The following is a 21,026-nucleotide window of genomic DNA, read 5'->3' on the forward strand; positions in this document are numbered from 1 at the left end:
AGACGAGAGTGGAGAAGAGAAAACAAACGGGACTTATCTGCTGCAGTGCAGTGACTTGTATACATTATACTTTGTATTGTATGTCTTTGTGGAGGCAGTGCAAAGACTTGCTTATGACTATCTAAATGAGATCACAATATACGTTTTTGTTACGACTGCTCCTGTGTGTATGTGCGTGGCTCCGCCGGAGGAATGTACCTAGCCATTTGGCTAATGTTGTTGCTGATGAATATGCACTGTTAAAGTGTGTGTTTACTTATTGTAGCCAGGTTAGTGTCAGATTTGTGCAGTTTTGTGGTTTGGTGCAGGCTGTCTATTACCCCCAGGTAGGTCGATTCCAACTGGCTAATGTTTTGTTTTAGTGTGGTCCCCGGTAACTTATGCTTCCAATATATTGCAGCTTCACTGCATACTTGCGGTTTGGCTGTCACGGACAACGCTGTGAGTAACCATATGAACTATGGGTTTTAGCAGTTTACTATTGGGTAGGTATATTTAATTCTTTTAGCATTGTGGGTGTTGGGTTTTTGATTTATTAATTCATTGTTTTGTTTATTTTAGTGGGTCAATCCGCTCATTTGAGGGCGTTTCATCTTTAGGGGATGTGGGGCAAGTGCTCCTCAGACAACGGCGTGAGACGGCACTGTTTGTTCTGCTGTTGCTCCTCTGTGACAGTTATTGTTTTTTTTTTTTTTTTGTCATTTGGATCTATCCCTGATGTTTTGGTTTATTTTTCTTTGTGGTCCTTTTGTTTCACGCTAACGCTGGTGGCCCGAGTGGAAGAGGGGCTTTTGTTTCAGAACCTCCTATTGTGAAACATGCTGTTACCCGTGCACATTAGCCCACCTATTTGTTATATTACCACCAGCGGCGTGTTTGTTTTGTTTGTGTTTTGTGTGTAATTGTTTTGTTTCATTCTTTGTGTGTTTTTAATTTGAGGCACTGAATAGGAAGGTTTGGTCATACACTACCTAAGAACGCCAAGTGTGCCTTTTGTTTATTTCTGTTTGTTTAAAGTTTTGATCTGAGTATCTGGTGGAAGCCTGGCTCAGATGTGTTAATTTACTCCGGTTTCATTATATTGGTTTAAACTGGCTGAAGCCCAATTAATAACTGCTGTTGTTTTCATTTGTAGTGTGTGATGTTTTTAATTTTAATTTTTTTTTAATTCTCTTTATAGCAATTGGGTACCTTACCGTTTGTGTCTGGGCTTTGCTGGCAATTTGGTGTGAACCTATTGAGCTACATCTTGTTTGTAACTTTTGTTGTCAGTGAAATGTCAAATGTGGACCTCTTTATGTTTTGAGTTCTACTAAAATCTGTGTAGATGAATGTGTGTCTGGTGGCTAATTGCAATTTCTTTGTTTATTTCAGGAGCTGAAGTCCCCGTGGTAGGGAGGCTAGCTGTCCTTGCCCTTTGGTGGTGGTGTTTCCCTCACAGTGTGTGTTTTGCCGCTGGCAACCGCTTCTCTCTCACGGAGTGTGATTGTGTGAAGTGTAATTGGGTGAGTGGTGTGGTCTTAGGATACTTACTTCTCAGTTGGCTGCCCTACTGGTATGCCTCCGCTCATGTCTATTCATTTTGTTTTTGGTTTTCTATTTTGTTGTTGCATTGAGCTGCATTGTAGAGGGTCTAAATAAATGTTTGCTCCACTGTCAATTTAACAGTTTTATTTATTTATTGCCTGTGAAATAAAAGGATTTTTTTGTATTGATACCCACGTCTCCTCTTGCCTTCTGTGGTAATCAATCTGTGTGCCCTATTCTTGGTAGTAATTTCCCTGTTCACAGAAACGGGGTGGGGTAGTCAGCTTCTCTATCTTGCTCATTTTATAGTACTAGTATTATCTTTACCCTGCACTGCAACGCCACACTTGCAAGTAAAAATAATAATAATAATAAAACTACTATTAATAATAATAACAAATAGAGCTGCAAGCACTTGATTGGACATCACTTATTATGATTTCAAGAAAAAAAAATGCATAAGTAGAATTGCTTTTATTACAATACAATCCATTATAACTCTTGACCAACAGGTAGTAATGTCACCAAATTTTTATGGTGCGATCAGGGTGTGATGACAATTACACACACAAAGTTTCATGTCACTATGCTATAGTGTTGCCGTGATACAACCTAAGATCATTTTTGGCGTCTTTCCATCTAATTCGTTGGTACAGTATTAAAGAACCATTTGGCCTATTGAAAAGCTTTTGATAGCTTTTTGTCATGATTGTCCCTAGATGACACGACAAATTTCGTGCAAATCGGACTTATGGCCTAGGAGTAGCTCGAAAAAGTAGGTTTCCAATTATATTCAAAATGCCGGACAGGAAGTATTGCCGAATGTGGCAAATTGGGTATCATCATACTCGGCATGACCTAAGGAATCTAAACACAGCAGTCACAGGACAATAGGTCAAATTAGTCAAATGTCATAAGCAATTATACGCATTTCGTTATAACTTTTGACCACAATGTGGCGCTGGGCCCAAACCTTATAGGTACTATCAGACCATGGTGCAGATAAAGCATATCAAGTTTCGTAAAGGTCCGCCAATGCATTTGTAAAATACAGTATTTTACGACAAAATGTCGGCACCCAGGTGTAGGAATAAATGAAAAGACAAGCACATCTGCAGATGAGAGAGGAAAGAGGAAGCACAATCAACATTATGATTAACTAGGGTGTGTTTGAGGGAGGAAAAAAAGGCTTATTTTGTTCCACTTGACCTGACAAACCATTTTATTGTATGGAGGAGTCTACCTAACTCGTAAGACTTATCTACCTGAATGTCCATACTGCTCTGTCACTTGCAACCATTTATTTTGTTTGGAATAGAATGGTAATGAAAGTGAATGGTGACCAGGGACAGAGCAGCTTGTACATACTGCTAAATATCTCCTTTTGTGTTTTAAGGAAGAAAGTCATACAGGTTTGGAAAGACATGAGTGTGAGTAAATAAAGACCAAAAAAAAAAAAAAAAAAAAAAATTAACTATCCCTTTAAATAGCTTAACCAGCAAGATGCAATTGGTCTACCAGCTTCACAAGAAAAGTCATGCTGGTCGACCAGCTTCAACAGTACAAACCAGCATAGACCTGCATAGGAATTAATACTGTTCTAAGATGTTTTTTCAGAAGGTTGCCTATTAACTTTCCATCTATGCTAGCCTATGCTAGTGGAATAACATAACAGTTCTGTAATGCAAAACTCTTTTTTTTTTTTTTTTTTTGCAGCACCCACACAGACAATCAAACAAACAAAAAAATGCAATATGAGTCAAGTGTTTCATACAACTACATTAGCAAGCTTTTCGTGGCAGGGGTAATGACATGTTTTCGAGCTATCTTACTTAGCGCATTTGATGGCATTATGAGTGCACGCTGAGGTAAATCAGAGATATGGTAAGTTTATGGTAAGCTTGTTGAGAGGAACCCTGAAAGAAAGAGGGGGAGAATGCAACTTCGTGTGAGAGTTTGTATGGAACTGAAGTAATTAATCTTAAGCGAGTTTTAAGTGCAGCTGGTTTCTGCAGCTACAAGTGAGAGGAAAGGGAGAGAGTCAGGCTTCCCATCTCTTTCTGCAATTATCCTCCACTGGGAGGTCAGCAGCATGCCACGGCCTGCTGGATGTGCCGTCACTAGATCTGCAGAGAGACAGCTGGAGAACACTTACAGAACGACTCTTCACCTCTCTCTGTCTACTGTCTCTGCAGAGTCTACATATTAGAGCCATGAATAAAAGTTGTTTCTGAGGGATACTTTAATCTTTTTGCAATCCTTTTTTATATGTAATGCTATTTAAAACACTTTGGAATAATAAAAAGCCACAAAAGACTGTGAATTACAGTGGTTTTACCATGGGTAAGGGGTGTTCTTTTATCACATGTAGGGTTGTCAATCGATTAAAAATTTGGTCATACTTTATATTTGGTGGACTTAACTACTATGTACTAACATTAAATACAAACAAGACTATTTATTTACTGTGTAACTATATGTTGTTTGCAAAATTCCCACATTTGCTGCTACTGAGGTTGAGGTACGGGTAGGTTTAGGAGTAAGGGTAGGGTTAGGATAAGGGGTTAGAGTTAGGTTTTGGGGTAAGGGTTGGGTTAGGGGTAAAGTTAACAGTGTAACTACAAATGTAATTAAATGCAAGTACCTTAAAGCTAATTACAATGCAACAATATGTTTGTACATTGTAAGTACATTGTATCAAATGGTTAAGTAGTTAAAGCCACCTACTATAAAGTGGGTCCAAAGATTTTAATGGAATTAACTGCATGATTTGGTGATTAATCAATCAAATTAATCTCAATTTATCACATATATAAATATTTGCTGAGAAAGCCCCTCAAACAACAATAATTAAATATGTAATGATCGAACAATTTTAAATAGTTATATTTAAATTATCATAAATATAATAAATATTTTATAATAATAATTTAGATAATTAAAATGCATCACATTATTGTGGCAGATGAGTAAAGCATTAATAAGATTGATAATAAAAGTGGCTTTAGAAAGCAATATATTTATTTCCATACTAATAAACATAAGCCTATCATTGGCATACAGTCAGCAGCAATCCATTTTCAACTGGATTCATCAGTCTATCAGAGATATATTTATTGTAGGGGCTTTTCTATGGACTCATCCATACTGTATGCGTCAGACGGATGGTTTTAGAGCACTTTGAGTTACATCATAAACAGCATTTTTAGGTTGCTATGTCAGTTTAATTGTTGTTTCAAAGTTAGAAAAACACTCGAGATCCCTGCATTCAGATTTACGCTCTGTCCAGCTGTGTATGATCACAAGAATGTGTGCAGTCTCTCTGTGTTAAGCAAGCCTGAGTTTGGTTTGTTCTCTGCACAGCTGCATATTGTAACGAGGCTGACAATGACAGGCAGACTGTGATGATGAAGTGTAGAACCCAAGTGCAGTTTATTACTAGAAGCGTGAAAACCAAAAACTTGACTACAAAACATAAACGTGAACTTGACTTGACTATAAAACAAAACATAAACATGAACTTGACCTGACTAAACTAGACTTGACATATTTTGACTTGACTTGACTTGAAATAACATAACATAACTTGACATAACTTGACCTGACTTGACATCCAAACAACATTACAAAACACAATACCTGACAATGGACAATGGCAAATATAAGGCTTAAATACATGGACAAGGGAAAAACATGACAATGATAACCAATGACAAGACAGAACTGATAACAAGGTAACAAGACAATAAACCAATGAAAGCAAGACACATGAACATGGAGGAAAACATGAAATCACATGACCAGGGAACAACATGACATGAAACAGGAACAGGGAATATACTTTCAAAATAAAAGACATGAAAAACAAACAAACACACACAACCCTGACATACCCCCCCCCCCCCAGGGGTGGCTCCCGACGCCCCAAAACAAAAACACAAAGTTCAAGAGTGAGTTTGGGGGGGACCATGGCGACATGAAGTGGTTACATGGCATGGCATGACATGGTAACATGGTACGGCAGGATCCTGACTTGGCTGTGGTAGGCGTGGATGCTGACTCGTTGGCTGTGGCAGGCGTGAGCGTTGGACCGTGGAGCAGAGGCGGGCCTGGACCGTGGAGCAGAGGCGGGCTAGGACAGTGGAGCAGAGGCGGGCCTAGACCATGGAGCAAAGGCTTGCTTGTGACATGGCATGGAGCAGTCTGGGGCTTGGCTGAGACATGGCATGGAGCAGACTGAGGTTTGATTGTGACATGGCGTGAAGCAGACTGAGGCGTTATTGTGATGGGCTCAGGCGTTGCTGTGACATGGCATGGAGCAGGCTGAGGCGTTGCTGTGACATGGCATGGAGCAGGCTGAGGCGTTGCTGTGACGTGGCATGGAGCAGGCTGAGGCATTGCTGTGACGTGGCATGGAGCAGGCTGAGGCGTTGCTGTGACTTGGCATGGAGCAGGCTGAGGCATTGCTGTGACGTGGCATGGAGCAGGCTGAGGCGTTGCTGTGACGTGGCACGGAGCAGGCTGAGGCGTTGCTGTGACGTGGCATGGAGCAGGCCGAGGCGTTGCTGTGACGTGGCATGGAGCAGGCCGAGGCGTTGCTGTGACGTGGCATGGAGCAGGCCGAGGCGTTGCTGTGACGTGGCATGGAGCAGGCCGAGGCGTTGCTGTGACGTGGCATGGAGCAGGCCGAGGCGTTGCTGTGACGTGGCATGGAGCAGGCCGATGCGTTGCTGTGATGTGGCATGGAGCAGGCTGAGGCGTTGCTGTAACGTGGCATGGAGCAGGCTGAGGCGTTGCTGTGACGTGGCATGGAGCAGACTCAGGCGTGGCTGTGACATGGCATGGAGCAGGCCGAGGCATGACATGGCATGGAGCAGACTCAGCCATGGCTGTGATATGGCATGGAGCAGGCCGAGGCATGACATGGCATGGAGCAGACTCAGGCGTGGCTGTGACATGGCATGGGACGCTGGCTCGGCGGCCATGACGTGGGACTCTGGCTCGTGGAACATGGCAGGCGTGGGACCTGGCTCGTGGAATGTGGCAGGCTTTGTGGGAGTGCCGAGTCCTTCATCAGCCACTCCCACAGTGAAAGGTGAACCACTCAGCAACAGGGCATAGTCCATGAACTGAGCCGGAGTCCATTGGATTTTGCCTCCAGGCATCATGGAGCTGACCGGCTCATTTATCCCAAAACTGAAAAAGTCTTTGAGGGCCACCTCATTAAAATCCACCCTGCAGGCCAGAGCGCAGAATTCCTCAACATATTCCTCCAGGGGACGATTCCCCTGACGTAAACGAAGAAGCTGAACTGCTGGGTTCATTTTGCGGTCAGGTATTCTGTAACGATGCTGGCAATGACAGGCAGACGATGATGATGAAGTGCAGAATCCAAATGCAGTTTATTACTAGAAGTGTGAAAACCAAAAATGTGACTACAAAACATAAACATGAACTTGACTTGACTATAAAACAAAACATAAACATGAACTTGACTTGAAATAACATAACATAACTCGACCTGACTTGACTTGACTTGACTTGACTTCCAAACAACGTTACAAAACACAATACCTGACAATGGACAATGGCAAACATGAGGCTTAAATACATGGACAAGGGAGAAACATGACAATGATAACCAATGACAAGACAGAACTGATAACAAGGTAACAAGACAATAAACCAATGAAAGCAAGACACATGAACATGGAGGAAAACATGAAATCATATGACCAGGGAACCACATGACATGAAACAGGAACAGGAATTAAAATTTCAAAATAAAAGACATGAAAAACATAAACACACACGCACAACCCTGACACACATTGCCTATACAGCTGGAGTTTCGCTTACTGCCCCCTGCTGAAAAAACGTGGTTCTTGAAGATTGAATTGCTCTGATGGTTGGAATATTTCATGTTACAGTCTGGGGACATGATTATTTGTTTTAATTAGTTTAATCCATTATTTTTTATATTAATCGCACCAAATTAACGCGTTAAATCAACAGCCATACTCACAAGTGCATAAAACCCCCATAATTATAGTAAAATCACATAGAAGTGGTTTTCTTAGGCACAATGTGAAGTAAAACATGGTAAAACACTGTAACGCATGGCCCTGAGTGGCTTATTGAAGGGAAGGAGGGACTGGGAAATTATGTAAAACAGATTTGAACTTGAACAAAAGGTGTTTGAATTGGTTTGAATGCAAGTGAATGGAGGAGATGCCTCGAACCGAGCTCCTTGCTCAGACTGCTGCATAAACTGCGTTTGTGTGGTAACAGTACAGGAACTGTTCCTAGAAACAGCTTCTAATAAGGTATCTATGTATGATTATCTATGCAGTGGAGGCTTTTGTGCTTAGGTCACATAAGTGGCAGTTTGAACTCCACCATTGTCCAGCCACCATTAATCCACTGGAGTCGTATGGATTACTTTTAAAGTGGCTTTTTGGAGCTTCAAAAATTTGGCACCTATTCACTTGCATTTTATCGACCTACAGAGCTGAAATATTCTTCCAAAATCTTCGTTTGTGTTCTGCTGAAGAAATAAAGTCTTACACATCTGGGATGGCATGAGAATTTTCATTGTGGGGTGAACTATTCCATTAAATGAAAGTTTCCCAATTTAAACCCTAAAAGAGATGATTCTAATTTATGACCTATTGCCACTTAATCTCAGATTGCTCCAGAGATATTATGACTACTGGAAGTCTACAGTACTGAGAGTCATTTTGGAAAAGCATCCACTAAATCACTACTTACCACTAATAAATAGAAATATCAGTCTATGAACATTATAGAGTCATTAATGAGTGTAGATTGTGACACTCACAGCTCTGACATTGGTTCTCCTTTGGCCCCCAGCAGCGTCCATTACACGCTCTATGACACCTTTGACCTGCAACCAGGACAGGAAAAAACAAAACATATTAATACTTAGTCAGTGTGAAATGGTATTTGTAACCTATTTTACTTAAGAAACCTTTCTAGTGAAACAGGACATCCAAAGAGAAAAATTGTAGGACAGAGCTTGATTTTGTCAGTGAGAACTGATTGCTGAAAAGTGGATGCTACAAACCAGTATGGAGCCAGGTGTTTTTTGTTTAATTTTTTTGGTATTTCTAAGGTGAAAGGTCCACTGTGTGGCGCTAAAAGCAATTTAATAAGTTATCTTAAACAGATGAGGTTTTGAATGTAAATGCTCTATCGAGTTTTAAATCAACAAAACCTCCCTCCCAACCCTGAACCTTAAACCTAAACCTCACCGATAGTGTCATAAATGCAAATGTGAGATGAAAAACGCAATTACTGAAGCAACCACGTCCTTTTCTGGTGCTTCTTTGACGATTTTGGCTCACATATCAACATACACGCTCTTCAAGACTCATAACCTGAGCCACATAAAAATCATTTTACAAAATTGTAGGTATAATAATGTGATTATCAGTGCTGTCGAAGTTAACGCGTTAACACAAAATTTGTTTAACGCCACGTTTTTTTTAATGCCGTTAACACATAATATGACCCTTTGAATAAACCGTAGTTCATGAGAAGTGAGTCAATTCGTGAAAACACCGCTACTGTCACATGCATTGGCCATCGGGAAAACAGATGGTGGGAGACATTATGCTGAGACCAGTGCCAAGCATTTTATCAATGTAGCACAGCAGTAGAACATGCCCACAAAGCACAGATAGAGCTCCTAACATTGTAACATCATTGCAGCAGCAAGACAGCTACCATTTGAACACCAGCCTTGCACTGCGAGGCGCGGTGCGAGCGCGAGGCAAAAGTTGCGAGGCACGGTGCGAGTGCAAGAAAAAAGTTGCGAGGTGTGGTGTTAGCGCAAAGTGAAAGTGTGAGCACGAGGCGAGGCGATCGTCTGTGTTCCGCGACTGCTACTGGGTCCTTGAATAACATATAATGTGCGAGTAAGGGCAGCCGGTGGAGTTACTGGTGCCCCCCTAGGGAATTGGTGCTTTACGTAGACTGCGTAATGTGTATAGGGAGTGGCAGTACTGATTACCACCTAACAGAAAGCCTACTGCTGTCTCCAAGGTTCTGTCACAGCATCTCTGTTTGATAGTGCACTAGCCAATGCAGAAGTTGGAGACATTGCTGGAACCCTGCAGGTAATCTACACTAAACCATTTAATCCCACTGGTAACAATTGTGACCGGGGTCTAAAATGAGTTTTTGATGTATTTTGCACAGAGTTGTCAATTGTAAATGACAGTGCAGACTTTTTTGCATGTCTGTCAAAACTCCTTAAAAAGAGGCAAATAAATCCTGTCATAATACACTTACAACTACCATATTTTGTACATAATTTGAATTGAGTTGTGCTGTGTTCATTTTCTGTTGTTCAACTCTGTTGGTGGGGTAGATTTTGTGTGGATGACTGAAAAATACATCTGGATGAAGCATATTTTGTCCACTCATGTTTATAAAAAAATATTACGTTTAATCGCGATTAACTACAAAACGACTTATGCAATTAATCGCGATGAAAAATGTTAATTGTTTGACAGCCCTAGTGATTATATAAAGAGCAGGTTGGTTTATAGGACAGAACTCCATTTTTCACACTGCCCCTGTTCTGGTGAGGTGGGAAAGAGCCGTTGCTGACTGACAGAGCAATATTCTCACAGAGCTCTGCCCGTAATGTCTCTGCTCCAGAGGAGACAGCCTCAATGGCTTTACAACACTCATTTGCAGGACTGTTTCCATTTTTTTTTTTTTTTTTTCTGTCTTGTACGTTCTGGCACCCAAGCTTAATTGACTGTTGGGTAATTGCAGTGTGAGCATGGCTGACTGATGGAGTGTTGTCCTCTGTCCCTGTTCCACTTCAGTTAAGAGTAATTACACTAGTGGCTTATTCTCTTCTATTACATGGGCCAGAAACTTCTCACGCATCTCCCCTTCTCTCCCGTTACCATTTTTGACTCACTTTTTACTCTTAGTTCCTGTTTTTCTACTTAAGTCCTCTCGATTTCTGTTGTCCACTGTAAACTTTTATTAGATTTTGAGAGATGGCTGGCCAACTTCCTTTCTTAAAAGAACACTTCACTAAAAATATAAATTCTGTCATCATTTACTTACCATTCTGTAACCTTCATACATTGAAAATGGTTATTTACACTTTTTAGCTGTCTTGAAAGCACCAAAAAAAGTTCCACAAAAGACATCAATGAAGCCAAGCGTCAAGTCTTGCAACCTAAAGGTCAGAATGAGGGTGGGGAATTATCATGTTTTACGAATATATGACTGGATTTTATTTTTTATTTTTTTGCAAAAACTTAGTGAACCTCAGGAACATATGTCATGACCCCTTTAAATGAAAACCTAAATCAGTGAGATGATAAACCTGTCACCTTGTAGGGGTGTTCAAGGTCTTACTTGGTTAACTTTAATGTTTACATTGGCTGTCAAGATCATTCTACATGTCTCACACCTTCCATACAGACACTTCAAACCTAATCTGAAGATTAAAAATATTGGGAAAAAAGTAATTGTTAAACATTGGTTAGAAGGGCAGGATTGCATTTTAATTGGTAAAAGGATCATTGGTCATTCCTTGTTGTTTTTTGAACAGCCAATGTAAATAGCCTGCCCAAATAACTAAAAATCAATAAGGACACCTCCCCCAAAACAACAAGATATTATGTGTGTATAAGGGATTCCAAATTCTGAGACCCTTGATCTTGGCAAGGGGGAAGAAACAGATGAAGAAAATTGACAGATCGGATATAAAGTGAGCCTGGATGTTCTCTCTATATGATCACTTTAAAGCTGTAATAATGTTTTTTTTTTTGTTTTTGTTTTTTTTAAAGGAATACGTAACTTAAAATAAAAAAGTCTTTAATCATTTACTCATCCTGATGTCGTTCCAAACCCCTAACCCCTAAGTTTTAAAAGTGCAGTATATACTATAAGTCTTACGTCATTTTCGAGAAACTGACTAAAATTGTATTTGTTATTCACTGATAATCTTCCTCTCTGCCGATGCTGTTAGATCTCATTTGCGCTTGTGTTTAATACAATTATGACATCTATTTCTCTCTTTCAGGTTTGGAATGACATACGGGTAAGTAATAATGACAAAATTTTCATTTTGGGGTAATTTTTTCCATTCAGTACTCCTAAATGAAAATGGCCATCTTTAACCCTCTGGGGTCGATGGACACGCCGGCGTGTCCTGCTGGATTTTTTCAGCATAACAGCAGAAACAACTTAAAATACTCATTTTTGGTCATACAGATAAGTGTAAGACATCATTAGAAACCATAAAGGGTCTACTTTTATTTGTGTACACTCACAATAACAACAAAACCTTATGCATTTGTAAAATACAGAAAATAAACAGGGTGCGCTTTCAGCTGTCAATGTCTCCGCGAGCATCTTTCTGAAACACGTCACGAAAATGAACTGAAACTCTGCAAATATTTATCATACAAACAAGAAACATATGTCTAAAGAAAGCTTAAAATGTCTACTTTTAAATAAAACAATTCAAATTTAAAACAAATATTCTCCTGCAATGTAATCTGTATGAAACAAAGCGATGTAGTTTCTCCTGGCTCAGCTAATGAGATCACACCCACCAACACAGCGCTATTCATACGGTAATGTGCTGAGGCAATCAATGCAAATGGTAAACGCGCCCAACAGTGCCTTAAAAAACATCAAGTTCATCATCAGATTCATTCACTTTCCTGCGCGTTTGGAAGATGGCACACTACACAGGTGAGGAAGCTCTACAGTTGGTCCTGGATAGTGATGAAGAGTTCACATTTTCCTCAGAAGACGACCAGGACTCTGACGATGAATGTTTACATTTTGAAGAGTGATTTGATCCAGCCGAGGATACAATTCCGGATGAGTAAGTAATTTAAGTTTACTTACATTAGTTGATATGCTATTTTATATAAACATGTACATATTTTACTAGATGGACTATTTCCAGACTTGCCAGCCAGTATTCAGAGTATTGACATTTGAAATATGTCCTAATAGGCAGGTTTTAGTTACATTTAAATGTTGTATTAAAGCAGGTATTTAAATTGTATGCTGTATGATATCAATATGATATGTAATATGATATAAAAATAATATGAGTGTTTAGATTATATTTTAACTAGTGTTTATGCTGCCTCATTATCATCAACGAAGCTTGTGCTTGCAAATATCTGTTTGGGTGTAAATGTGTAAAATGTGCTGTAAATATGCCCATATTAGAAAATCAGCATATTAGAATGATTTCTGAAGGATCATGTGACACTGAAGACTGCAGTAATGATGCTGAAAATTCAGCTTTGATAACAGGAATAAATTGCATTTGACAATATATTCAAATAGAAAAGTTATTTTAAATTGTAAAAATATTTCACAATATCACTGTTTTTGCTGTATTTTGGATCAAATAAATGCAGCCTTGGTGAACAGAAGAGACTTCTTTTAAAAATATTAAAAAATCGTACAGATCTATAAACTTTTAAATGGTAGTGTAGGTCTAAAGTTTTTAAGTAAAGTCTTTATGTACAGAAAATGTATAGTCAGATAATACATTCAATCATTAAGTCTCCTCACATTCATTCTCTCTCAGGGGAGGGGTCTTTGTCTTCTCAGGTGTGAATCACATCAATATTCATGATCATCCATGCCTCCTCGCATATGGCCTTTCTAACACTAAAAGTGTCTTACAAAAGTTAAATGACTATATTGTTTTTTTTTTTATGAATGAGTGATCAGGATGGTTTTCATATCATTTTATAGCAAAAACGTCCGGGTTACTTGCGTAACCTCCGTTCCCTGATGGAGGGAACGAGACGTTGTGTCAATGTAGTGACACTAGGGGTCACTCTTGGGAGCCCGAGACACCTCTGGTCTTTGATAATAGGCCAATGAAAATTGGCGAGTGGTATTTGCATACCACTCCCCTGAACATATGGGTATAAAAGGAGCTGGTATGTAACCACTCATTCATGTTTTGTGCTGAGGAGCCGAGACAAGGTCCCGGCCATTTCAAATCAAATCAAATCACTTTTATTGTCACACAACCATATACACAAGTGCTGGCAGTCCCGGACTTACCTGCTTGTGCGTGCCACTACACGGGATGAAACCGGTTCCACCCGGAGATTGTAGAACCTCGCAAAGGTGTTTGGTGTTGCCAAGCCCACAGCTCTGCAAATGTTTGCTAGAGAGGCGCCACTGGTCAAGGCCCAGGAGGCCGCTACACCCCTGGTAGAATGGGCCCATAGCCCTACCGCGGGCGGCATGTCCTGGGCGTGATATGCCATAGTGATGGCGTTAATGAGCCAGTGGGCGATCCTATGCTTGAAGACAGCGCTTCCTTTCCACTGTGCACCAAAGCAGACAAAGAGCTGCTCAGAGACTCTAAAGCTCTGCGTGTGATCCAAATAGATGCGTTAAGTGTGCACCGGACACAGCAACGTCAGGGCTGGGTCTGCCTCCTCCTGGGGCAGCGCTTGCAGGTTCACCACCTGGTCCCTAAAAGGGGTCGTGGGAACCTTGGGCACATAGCCCGGTCGGGGTCTCAGTATCACGTGAGAGTAGCCCGGACCGAACTCCAGGCATGTTTCGCTGACAGAGAACGCTTGCAGTTCTCCTACCCTCTTGATGGAAGTGAGCACAGTCAGGAGGGCAGTCTTCAAAGAGAATGCCTTAAGCTCAGCCGACTGCAAAGACTCAAAGTGGGCTCTCTGTAGACCCTGAAGAACTACAGAGAGGTCCCATGAGGGAACGAGGTGTGGTCTGAAGGGATTCAACCTCCTGGCGACTCTCAGGAACCTGATGATCAGGTCATGCTTCCCTAAGGACTTACTGTCCACTGTGTCGTGGTGAGCCGCTATAGCGGCTACATATACCTTCAAGGTGGAGGGGGACAGCCGCCCTTCCAACCTCTCCTGCAGAAAGGAAAGCACCGATCCGACTGCGCATCTCCGGGGGTCCTCGCATTGGGAAGAACACCACTTAGCGAACAGACACCACTTAAAGGCATACAGATGCCTCGTAGAGGGGGTCCTGGCCTGTGTAATTATGTCTACCACCGCGGGTGGTAGACTGCTTAAGTCTTCCACGTCCCGTTCAGGGGCCAGACACGGAGATTCCAGAGGTTTGATCGCGGGTGCCAGATGGTGCCCCGTCCCTGAGAAAGAAAGTCCTTCCTCAGGGGAATTTGCCGGGGGGGGCTGTCGCGAGGAGCATGAGGTCCGAGAACCACTTCTGGGTGGGCCAGAAGGGTGCTACCAGGACGACCTGCTCCTCGTCCTCCCTGACCTTGCACAGGGTCTGTGCATGTAGGCTCACTGGGGGAAATGCATATTTGCGAAGTCCAGGGGGCCAGCTGTGTGCCAGTGCGTCTATACCGAGAGGTGCCTTGGTCAGGGCATACCAGAGCGGGCAGTGGGTGGATTCTTGGGAGGTGAACAGGTCTACTAATGCCTGCCCGAATCGACTCCAAATCAGCTGGACCACTTGAGGGTGGAGTCTCCACTCTCCCCTGAGGGTAACCTGCCATGACAGCGCAACCGCTGCAGTGTTGAGGTCGCCCGGGATGTGAGTGGCTCGCAGCGACTTGAGGTGCTGACTCCAGAGGAGGAGACGGCGGGCGAGTTGTGACATACAATGAGAGCGCAGACTGCCTTGGCGGTTGACATATGCTACCGTTGCAGTGCTGTCTGTACGAACTAACACATGCTTGCCCTGGATCAACGGCCGAAACCTCCGCAGATTGAGCAAAATTGCCAGCAACTCGAGGCAGTTTATTTTCCAACGCAGCCGCAGGCCCGTCCATAAGCAGACAGCTGTGTGCCCATTGCATACAGCGCCCCAGCATATGATGACACGTCTGGAGACCTGCTCTAGGGGAACGCCTGCCAGTTGAAACGTGAGGTTGGTCTAAGGGCTGAAGAGGCGGTGACAGATCGGCGTGATGGCCAGTGCTGAAGCGGTCTCATATGCATCAACCTGAGCGGAGTGGCCACCGCTGAGGATGACATATGCCCCAGGAACCTCTGAAAGGGTTTCAGTGGAACTGCTGTTTTCTGTCTGAACGCCTTCAGCACCGACTGTGCATGCTCGTTCGTGAGGCGCGCCGTCAACAAGACTGAGTCCAACTCCAAACCGAGAAAAGAGATGCTCCGAACCGGGAGGAGCTTGCTCTTTTCCCAGTTGACCCGAAGACCTAGTCGGCTGAGGTGCGAGAGCACCAGGTCCCTGTGTGCACAAAACACATCCCGAGAGTGAGTTAGGATTAGCCAATCGTCGGGATAGTTGAGAATGTGAATGCCCACTTCCCTTAGCGGGGCAAGGGCTGCCTCTGCGACCTTCATGAAGACGTGAGGGGACAAGGACAGACCGAAAGGGAGGACCTTGTACTGATACGCCCAACCCTCGAATGCAAACTGCAGGAAGGGTCTGTGTCTACCTGTGCCTGCCCGGTAACAAAAGATTCTCCTCCCGGCCCTCCACCAGGGGATGGAGTGGTCTGCTTACCAGCTCCAGAGCAGTGGGTTTCGTCGTCCCTGGGTCGCCCGTCTCAGGGGCGCTTCGAAGCCTTTCACGGGTTCTTGGCGGCCTTGAGACAGGTGGTGTCTGATTCTTGCGGTGGGCTCCACGCCGGGGCTGGAGAGGCTGCAGGGGCGGGCTGCGATGGAGCCGGTTCAGTCACCGCGGGGGGGACGCCCTTGGCGATGAGCAGACGGGGTGCAGGATCTGCCGAATAACCTCAGTCTGCTGCTTCACTGCTGAGAACTGCTGGGCAAAGTTCTCAACGGTGTCGCCGGACTGGCCAACCTGGGAAATGGGGGCGCCAAGGAACCGTGCCTTGTCAGCCTCTACCATCTTGACCAGTTTGAGCCAAAGGTGGCGCTCCTGGACCACCAAGGTGGACATCGCCCGCCCGAGAGACCGCGGCGTGACCTTCATCGCCCGGAGAGCGAGGTCGGTCGCCGAGTGCAGCTACTGCATCAATCCCGGGGTGGAACTACCCTCATGCAGTTCCTTTAGCGCCTTGGCTTGGTGGACCTGAAGGAGAGCCATGGCGTGCAGGGTGGAGGCGGCTTGTCCAGTGGCACCGTAGGCTTTGGCCTTCAAGAAAAATGTAAACCTACAGGCCTTGGACGGGAGCTTTGAGCGGCAGGTGGCAGCGCCCTGCGGGCATAGGTGCACCGCAAGCGCCTTATCCACCGGGGGGATTGCCGAATAGCCCTTGGCCGCCTCACCATCGAGGGTAGTGCGGGTGGGAAAGCTGAAAGGACCGGGCAGTAAAAGGTGCCTCCCATGACCTTGTCAGTTCTTTATGCACTTCCGGGAAGGAACAGGGGCGGGGTGTGGCTGTGAGCGGCGCCGCGTGCCCAGGAACGAATCATCGAGCTGCAAGGGTTCAGGGGAGAGCGGAGGGTTCCACTCTAGCCCGACGCTCACGGCTGCCTGGGAAAGCATGTCGTCATCTCCGTGTCAGCCTGTGACTGGGCGACCGGATCCGAAGGGAGGAGCCCAGCTGAGGCTTCCGCATCCGACTGGACGAGCCCACTCTCCGATGCCGCGCTCGAGAGCTCATCACCTTCGCGGGCTCCGAATAAGAGTCAAAATCACTGTGAGACGAGCCGGCAGACTCATCCGGAAGCCGACCGGGGCAGACGAGCGTGCTGGAGAATGGGAGGTCTGTGGGGGATACCCAGCGGAGGTGGTCCCATTGGGGTCCCCAAATTGCCCCCAGTGCTAGCCGTGCTGGCCTCATACCCGTGGGTAGAATGACTGAGGCGAGGAGCCTCCGGGGTGGCTTGCTTTCTTACGAAGGCAAGCCGTGACTGAATTGTTGCCATGGACATGTTCTCGCAATGAGTACATGACCCATCCACGAATGCTGTCTCCGTGAGAGCAGCGCCCAGACACGAAAGACAGTGATCGTGGCCATCAGAGGGCGAGAGATAACGAGCACAACCAGGAATAACACATAAACGGAAAGGCATCTTTAAAAAGACGCGTCTTTAAAAAGACGTTCTGCGTGTGCCGCTCTTTTAGAGATATATACTCTTTCAGAGAAATATACTCTTTTATTTCTGCTGAAGCGCACCAGTGCAGAGTGGGGACAAGCCGCTGAAATGCGCCGTCAGATCCAGCAGAGGTGAATGAACACAGCTGTGGGAATTCAGCTCAGTGAGCATCGACCGTTTGGCTCCGAAGAGAAAATCTGAATGAGTGGTTGCATACCAGCTCCTTTTATACCCGTAGGTCCGGGGGAGTTGTATGCAAATACCACTTGCCAATTTTCATTGGCCTTTTATCAAAGACCAGAGGTGTCTCGGGCTCCCGAGAGTGACCCCTAGTGTCACTACATCGACACAACGTCGAGTGAGTGACAGATAGGGAACTCTAGGCTACAAGATCCAGTCCTCAAAAGTGTTGTGAACAAATGTTTATTGTGTGTTATCTGGCCTTATTTCAGTGACTTAATTTTTGTTTTTTCAAAAACCACACATAAACGTTATTTTCTCAAAAATACAAACATGTACATGCATGTTGCTCACATATTACTGAAACATATTTAGAAATGCTTCTGATAAAATACTGCACAAATAACCCAAAAAGTACCCGTTTGCAGTGTATCATTCTCTCATTGGGACAAAACTCACAGAAGCTGCTGCTATTGGACGGTACAACCAGGTGATCGGGGCGGATGTTTTTCACAATGTCCTGCCAGTGGATGGTATCAGCATGGCACAGGAACTTGTTCTGGTCCACATATACCCCTCCATTCAGAATTTCTGTTAAAACACAGAGAGCAACAATAAAACACCACTGACTACCTTATGACCTATTTCAGCAGGCAGCTCTGTGCATATCATTACAGTAAAGGTGACCCAATCATTATTAGGCATTACCACAAGGGTCCGTACATGCAGAGAGCAAAGATAATCTAAAATAATTTGACATCTGCACACAACGACTTATTTTGACACTATGGGGTCAGTGCTGGCTTAATTCTGTTAGGAGAGAGCTCCCTCTTACACAGGTTGGTCAGTAACACCCCTCCCCCCCATCCCACGCATTCAGAGCCAGTCATGTCTGGTGCTTTAAGCCTGGATTACTTCACCCCAAAATGAAAGTCTATCACCATTTACTCAACCTCATGATCTAACCCTGTATGACTTTGTTTCTTTGGAGGAACATAAAGAGAGAAATTTTGCAGATTTGGATATACTTCTTTTATTATTATTTTTTTAAGTGCAATTACAATGCATAGGGGCTGAGGCTTTTACGCTTAGAAAAGATGGAAAAGCACTGTAAAATTATAATGAAAATAATTCATATAACTCATGTACTAAATGACAAACACTTCTGAAGCCATAGAACAGATTTGTCTGAGAAATAGACTGAAATTTAAATCATTGTTCACTGATAATCTTCAAATCCAGTCAGATGTTAACCACTGTGACTGGATCAAGTCGAGTTGAACCTGGATAAACTGGTTCATTGAAAATATATAACTCGAATGATTTGTTCACAATTTGGACATTGATCCTTCTCTTGTGAATTATCAGTGAATAACAACATAAATTTTTGTCTGTTATGCATATAAAACCATAATATGAATTCAGAAAACTAGAGATATAGTGCTTAAGTCCTATGGAACTCTTTTATGAAACATTTATGGTGCTTTTGCATCCTTTATGATACTTAAAGGCCTTATTCCTCATGCATTGTGATAGTATGGAAAAGAGCGACTCGTACAATTCTAAATTTCTACTTTTGTGTTCCATGGCAGAAACAAAGTCGTACAGGTTTCACAAAATGGCAGAGAGTATATGATGGGATTTTTATTTTTGGGTTAACTATACATTCAACATCTCTTATTGCTATTATTAATAGTCTTAATCTGTTTTTATTTTCTCCTTCCCTCCTTTTGCTCCTCTGAGAGATGGCTGTTCTCAGCAGACACAAAAAGAGGGAAGGAAATTAATTACATTCCCTGACAATATTAGATCCATCCTGGTTTTGGAGCTCCGACATTCTGGACATCAGCAATAACAGGTTTGTAATTTAATATTTCATCTGCAGGGAGTTGACACGCAATCCTCCACCCTAATATGCACCATACTGTCTCACATGGATCACCGGATTTAGAGAGAAATCAATCAGATTTCCCCCTCCCCATTTCACAATTGAGATGTCTCTGTTTGGGCACAGTGGACAACAATGAACATTATGATCTTAACATTTCCCCGAAACCAAGTGTCTGGAGTAATCCTCATTTGCGTGGACAAAAACAGAGGAGGCTTATAACAGATTTGCATTATTAATGCAGTGGATTTCTCATTCATGGCTGTGGGAGATTAGGCACTTGGTGGTAGAACAGATGAGACATATTCATAACCATGGACATCTGAAACTGATAATAGCCTAACAAAAGCTTGATTAAACTGTATTCCACGAATGATTGGGGACAATGTTATTTTGTATTTCCCCTCTCTTCGCAGGGCATTGAAAAACCTATCGCTCAATGGATAAATACATTTTAGCATTCCCATCTTCTGACATGCTGGGAGGGTTCAACGCAAATGTCTTGCGCTTTCCTAGAGGCAACAATACGGAAAACAAATAAATGCAATGGCACGTAAACTCATCATGAGGTTCTTTGAAAGACCAAGTGGTTAAAGGGATTGTTCAGCCAAAAATGAATATCCGGTTATTATTTAATCACACTTATGTTGTTTCAAACTCATAGGCTTTTATTTTTTGGGTGGACCATAACAAGAACGTAACACAGCTCTTGCAATACAACTTCTCTTATTTAAAATTTTATGATCACTAGGAGTTGTCAAGTTCCAAAACAGAAAAAAAAGCACTACAATAGGATAATAAAGGTGGTAAATGTGACTTGTGTGCTATATTCCAAGAAGCATTCCTAAAGGTATGTGTGAGGAACAGACAGAATGTCCATAATAATAATAATAATAATAATAATAATGAAAACAATTGTTTATTTTTATTTTTTTTATTTTCTATCTGGACATGGATGCAGACTAGACGCAGCCAGCAGGGGTTACAGATTATCAGTGAATAAAGCTTCAAATTTCAGTCTTGTCCTCTCGTGACTTGGAATTTAGTATCACGAGTTGTATGGACTACTGATATTGTGTTTTATAGCTATGTTTGTAGCTTGAAAGCCTCTGTTCACTATGAACTGTTATCATTTGCCACACAATTCATAAAAAAACAAAACAATACTTATGTGTTGCAAAAAAAATAAAAAAATAAATGAATAACAGCTATACGGTTTTGGAATGGCATAAGGTTGAGTGAAATGCGACAGAATTGTCAATTTGGGGTAAAATACTGTTTTCCTTTAAAGGAGAGCAGATAACTCTTTCTATTTCTATTTCCTTTTCTCTATAAGCAAGATCCAGACGATTTCTCTGTAGTCTTCAGCTTCACTGAACCTTAGCTTGTAAATAACATCA

At 42.9% G+C, this 21,026-nt stretch overlaps 1 protein-coding gene across 1 annotated transcript in view; it reads right to left on the reverse strand.

Moving 5' to 3' along the window:
- Positions 1–21,026, reverse strand: part of LOC127448480 (receptor tyrosine-protein kinase erbB-4-like) — a 555,442-nt gene that overhangs the window by 155,643 nt on the left and 378,773 nt on the right. The window contains exons 4-5 of the mRNA XM_051711045.1: positions 18,198–18,329; positions 8,369–8,434 (exon numbers count right to left, since the gene is read on the reverse strand). Coding sequence (XP_051567005.1) covers positions 8,369–8,434; positions 18,198–18,329 — 198 coding nt within the window. The remainder of the gene's footprint in view (positions 1–8,368; positions 8,435–18,197; positions 18,330–21,026) is intronic.

This window comes from Myxocyprinus asiaticus, chromosome 11 (genome assembly GCF_019703515.2).
Source record: "Myxocyprinus asiaticus isolate MX2 ecotype Aquarium Trade chromosome 11, UBuf_Myxa_2, whole genome shotgun sequence".
Classification (NCBI taxonomy): domain Eukaryota; kingdom Metazoa; phylum Chordata; class Actinopteri; order Cypriniformes; family Catostomidae; genus Myxocyprinus; species Myxocyprinus asiaticus.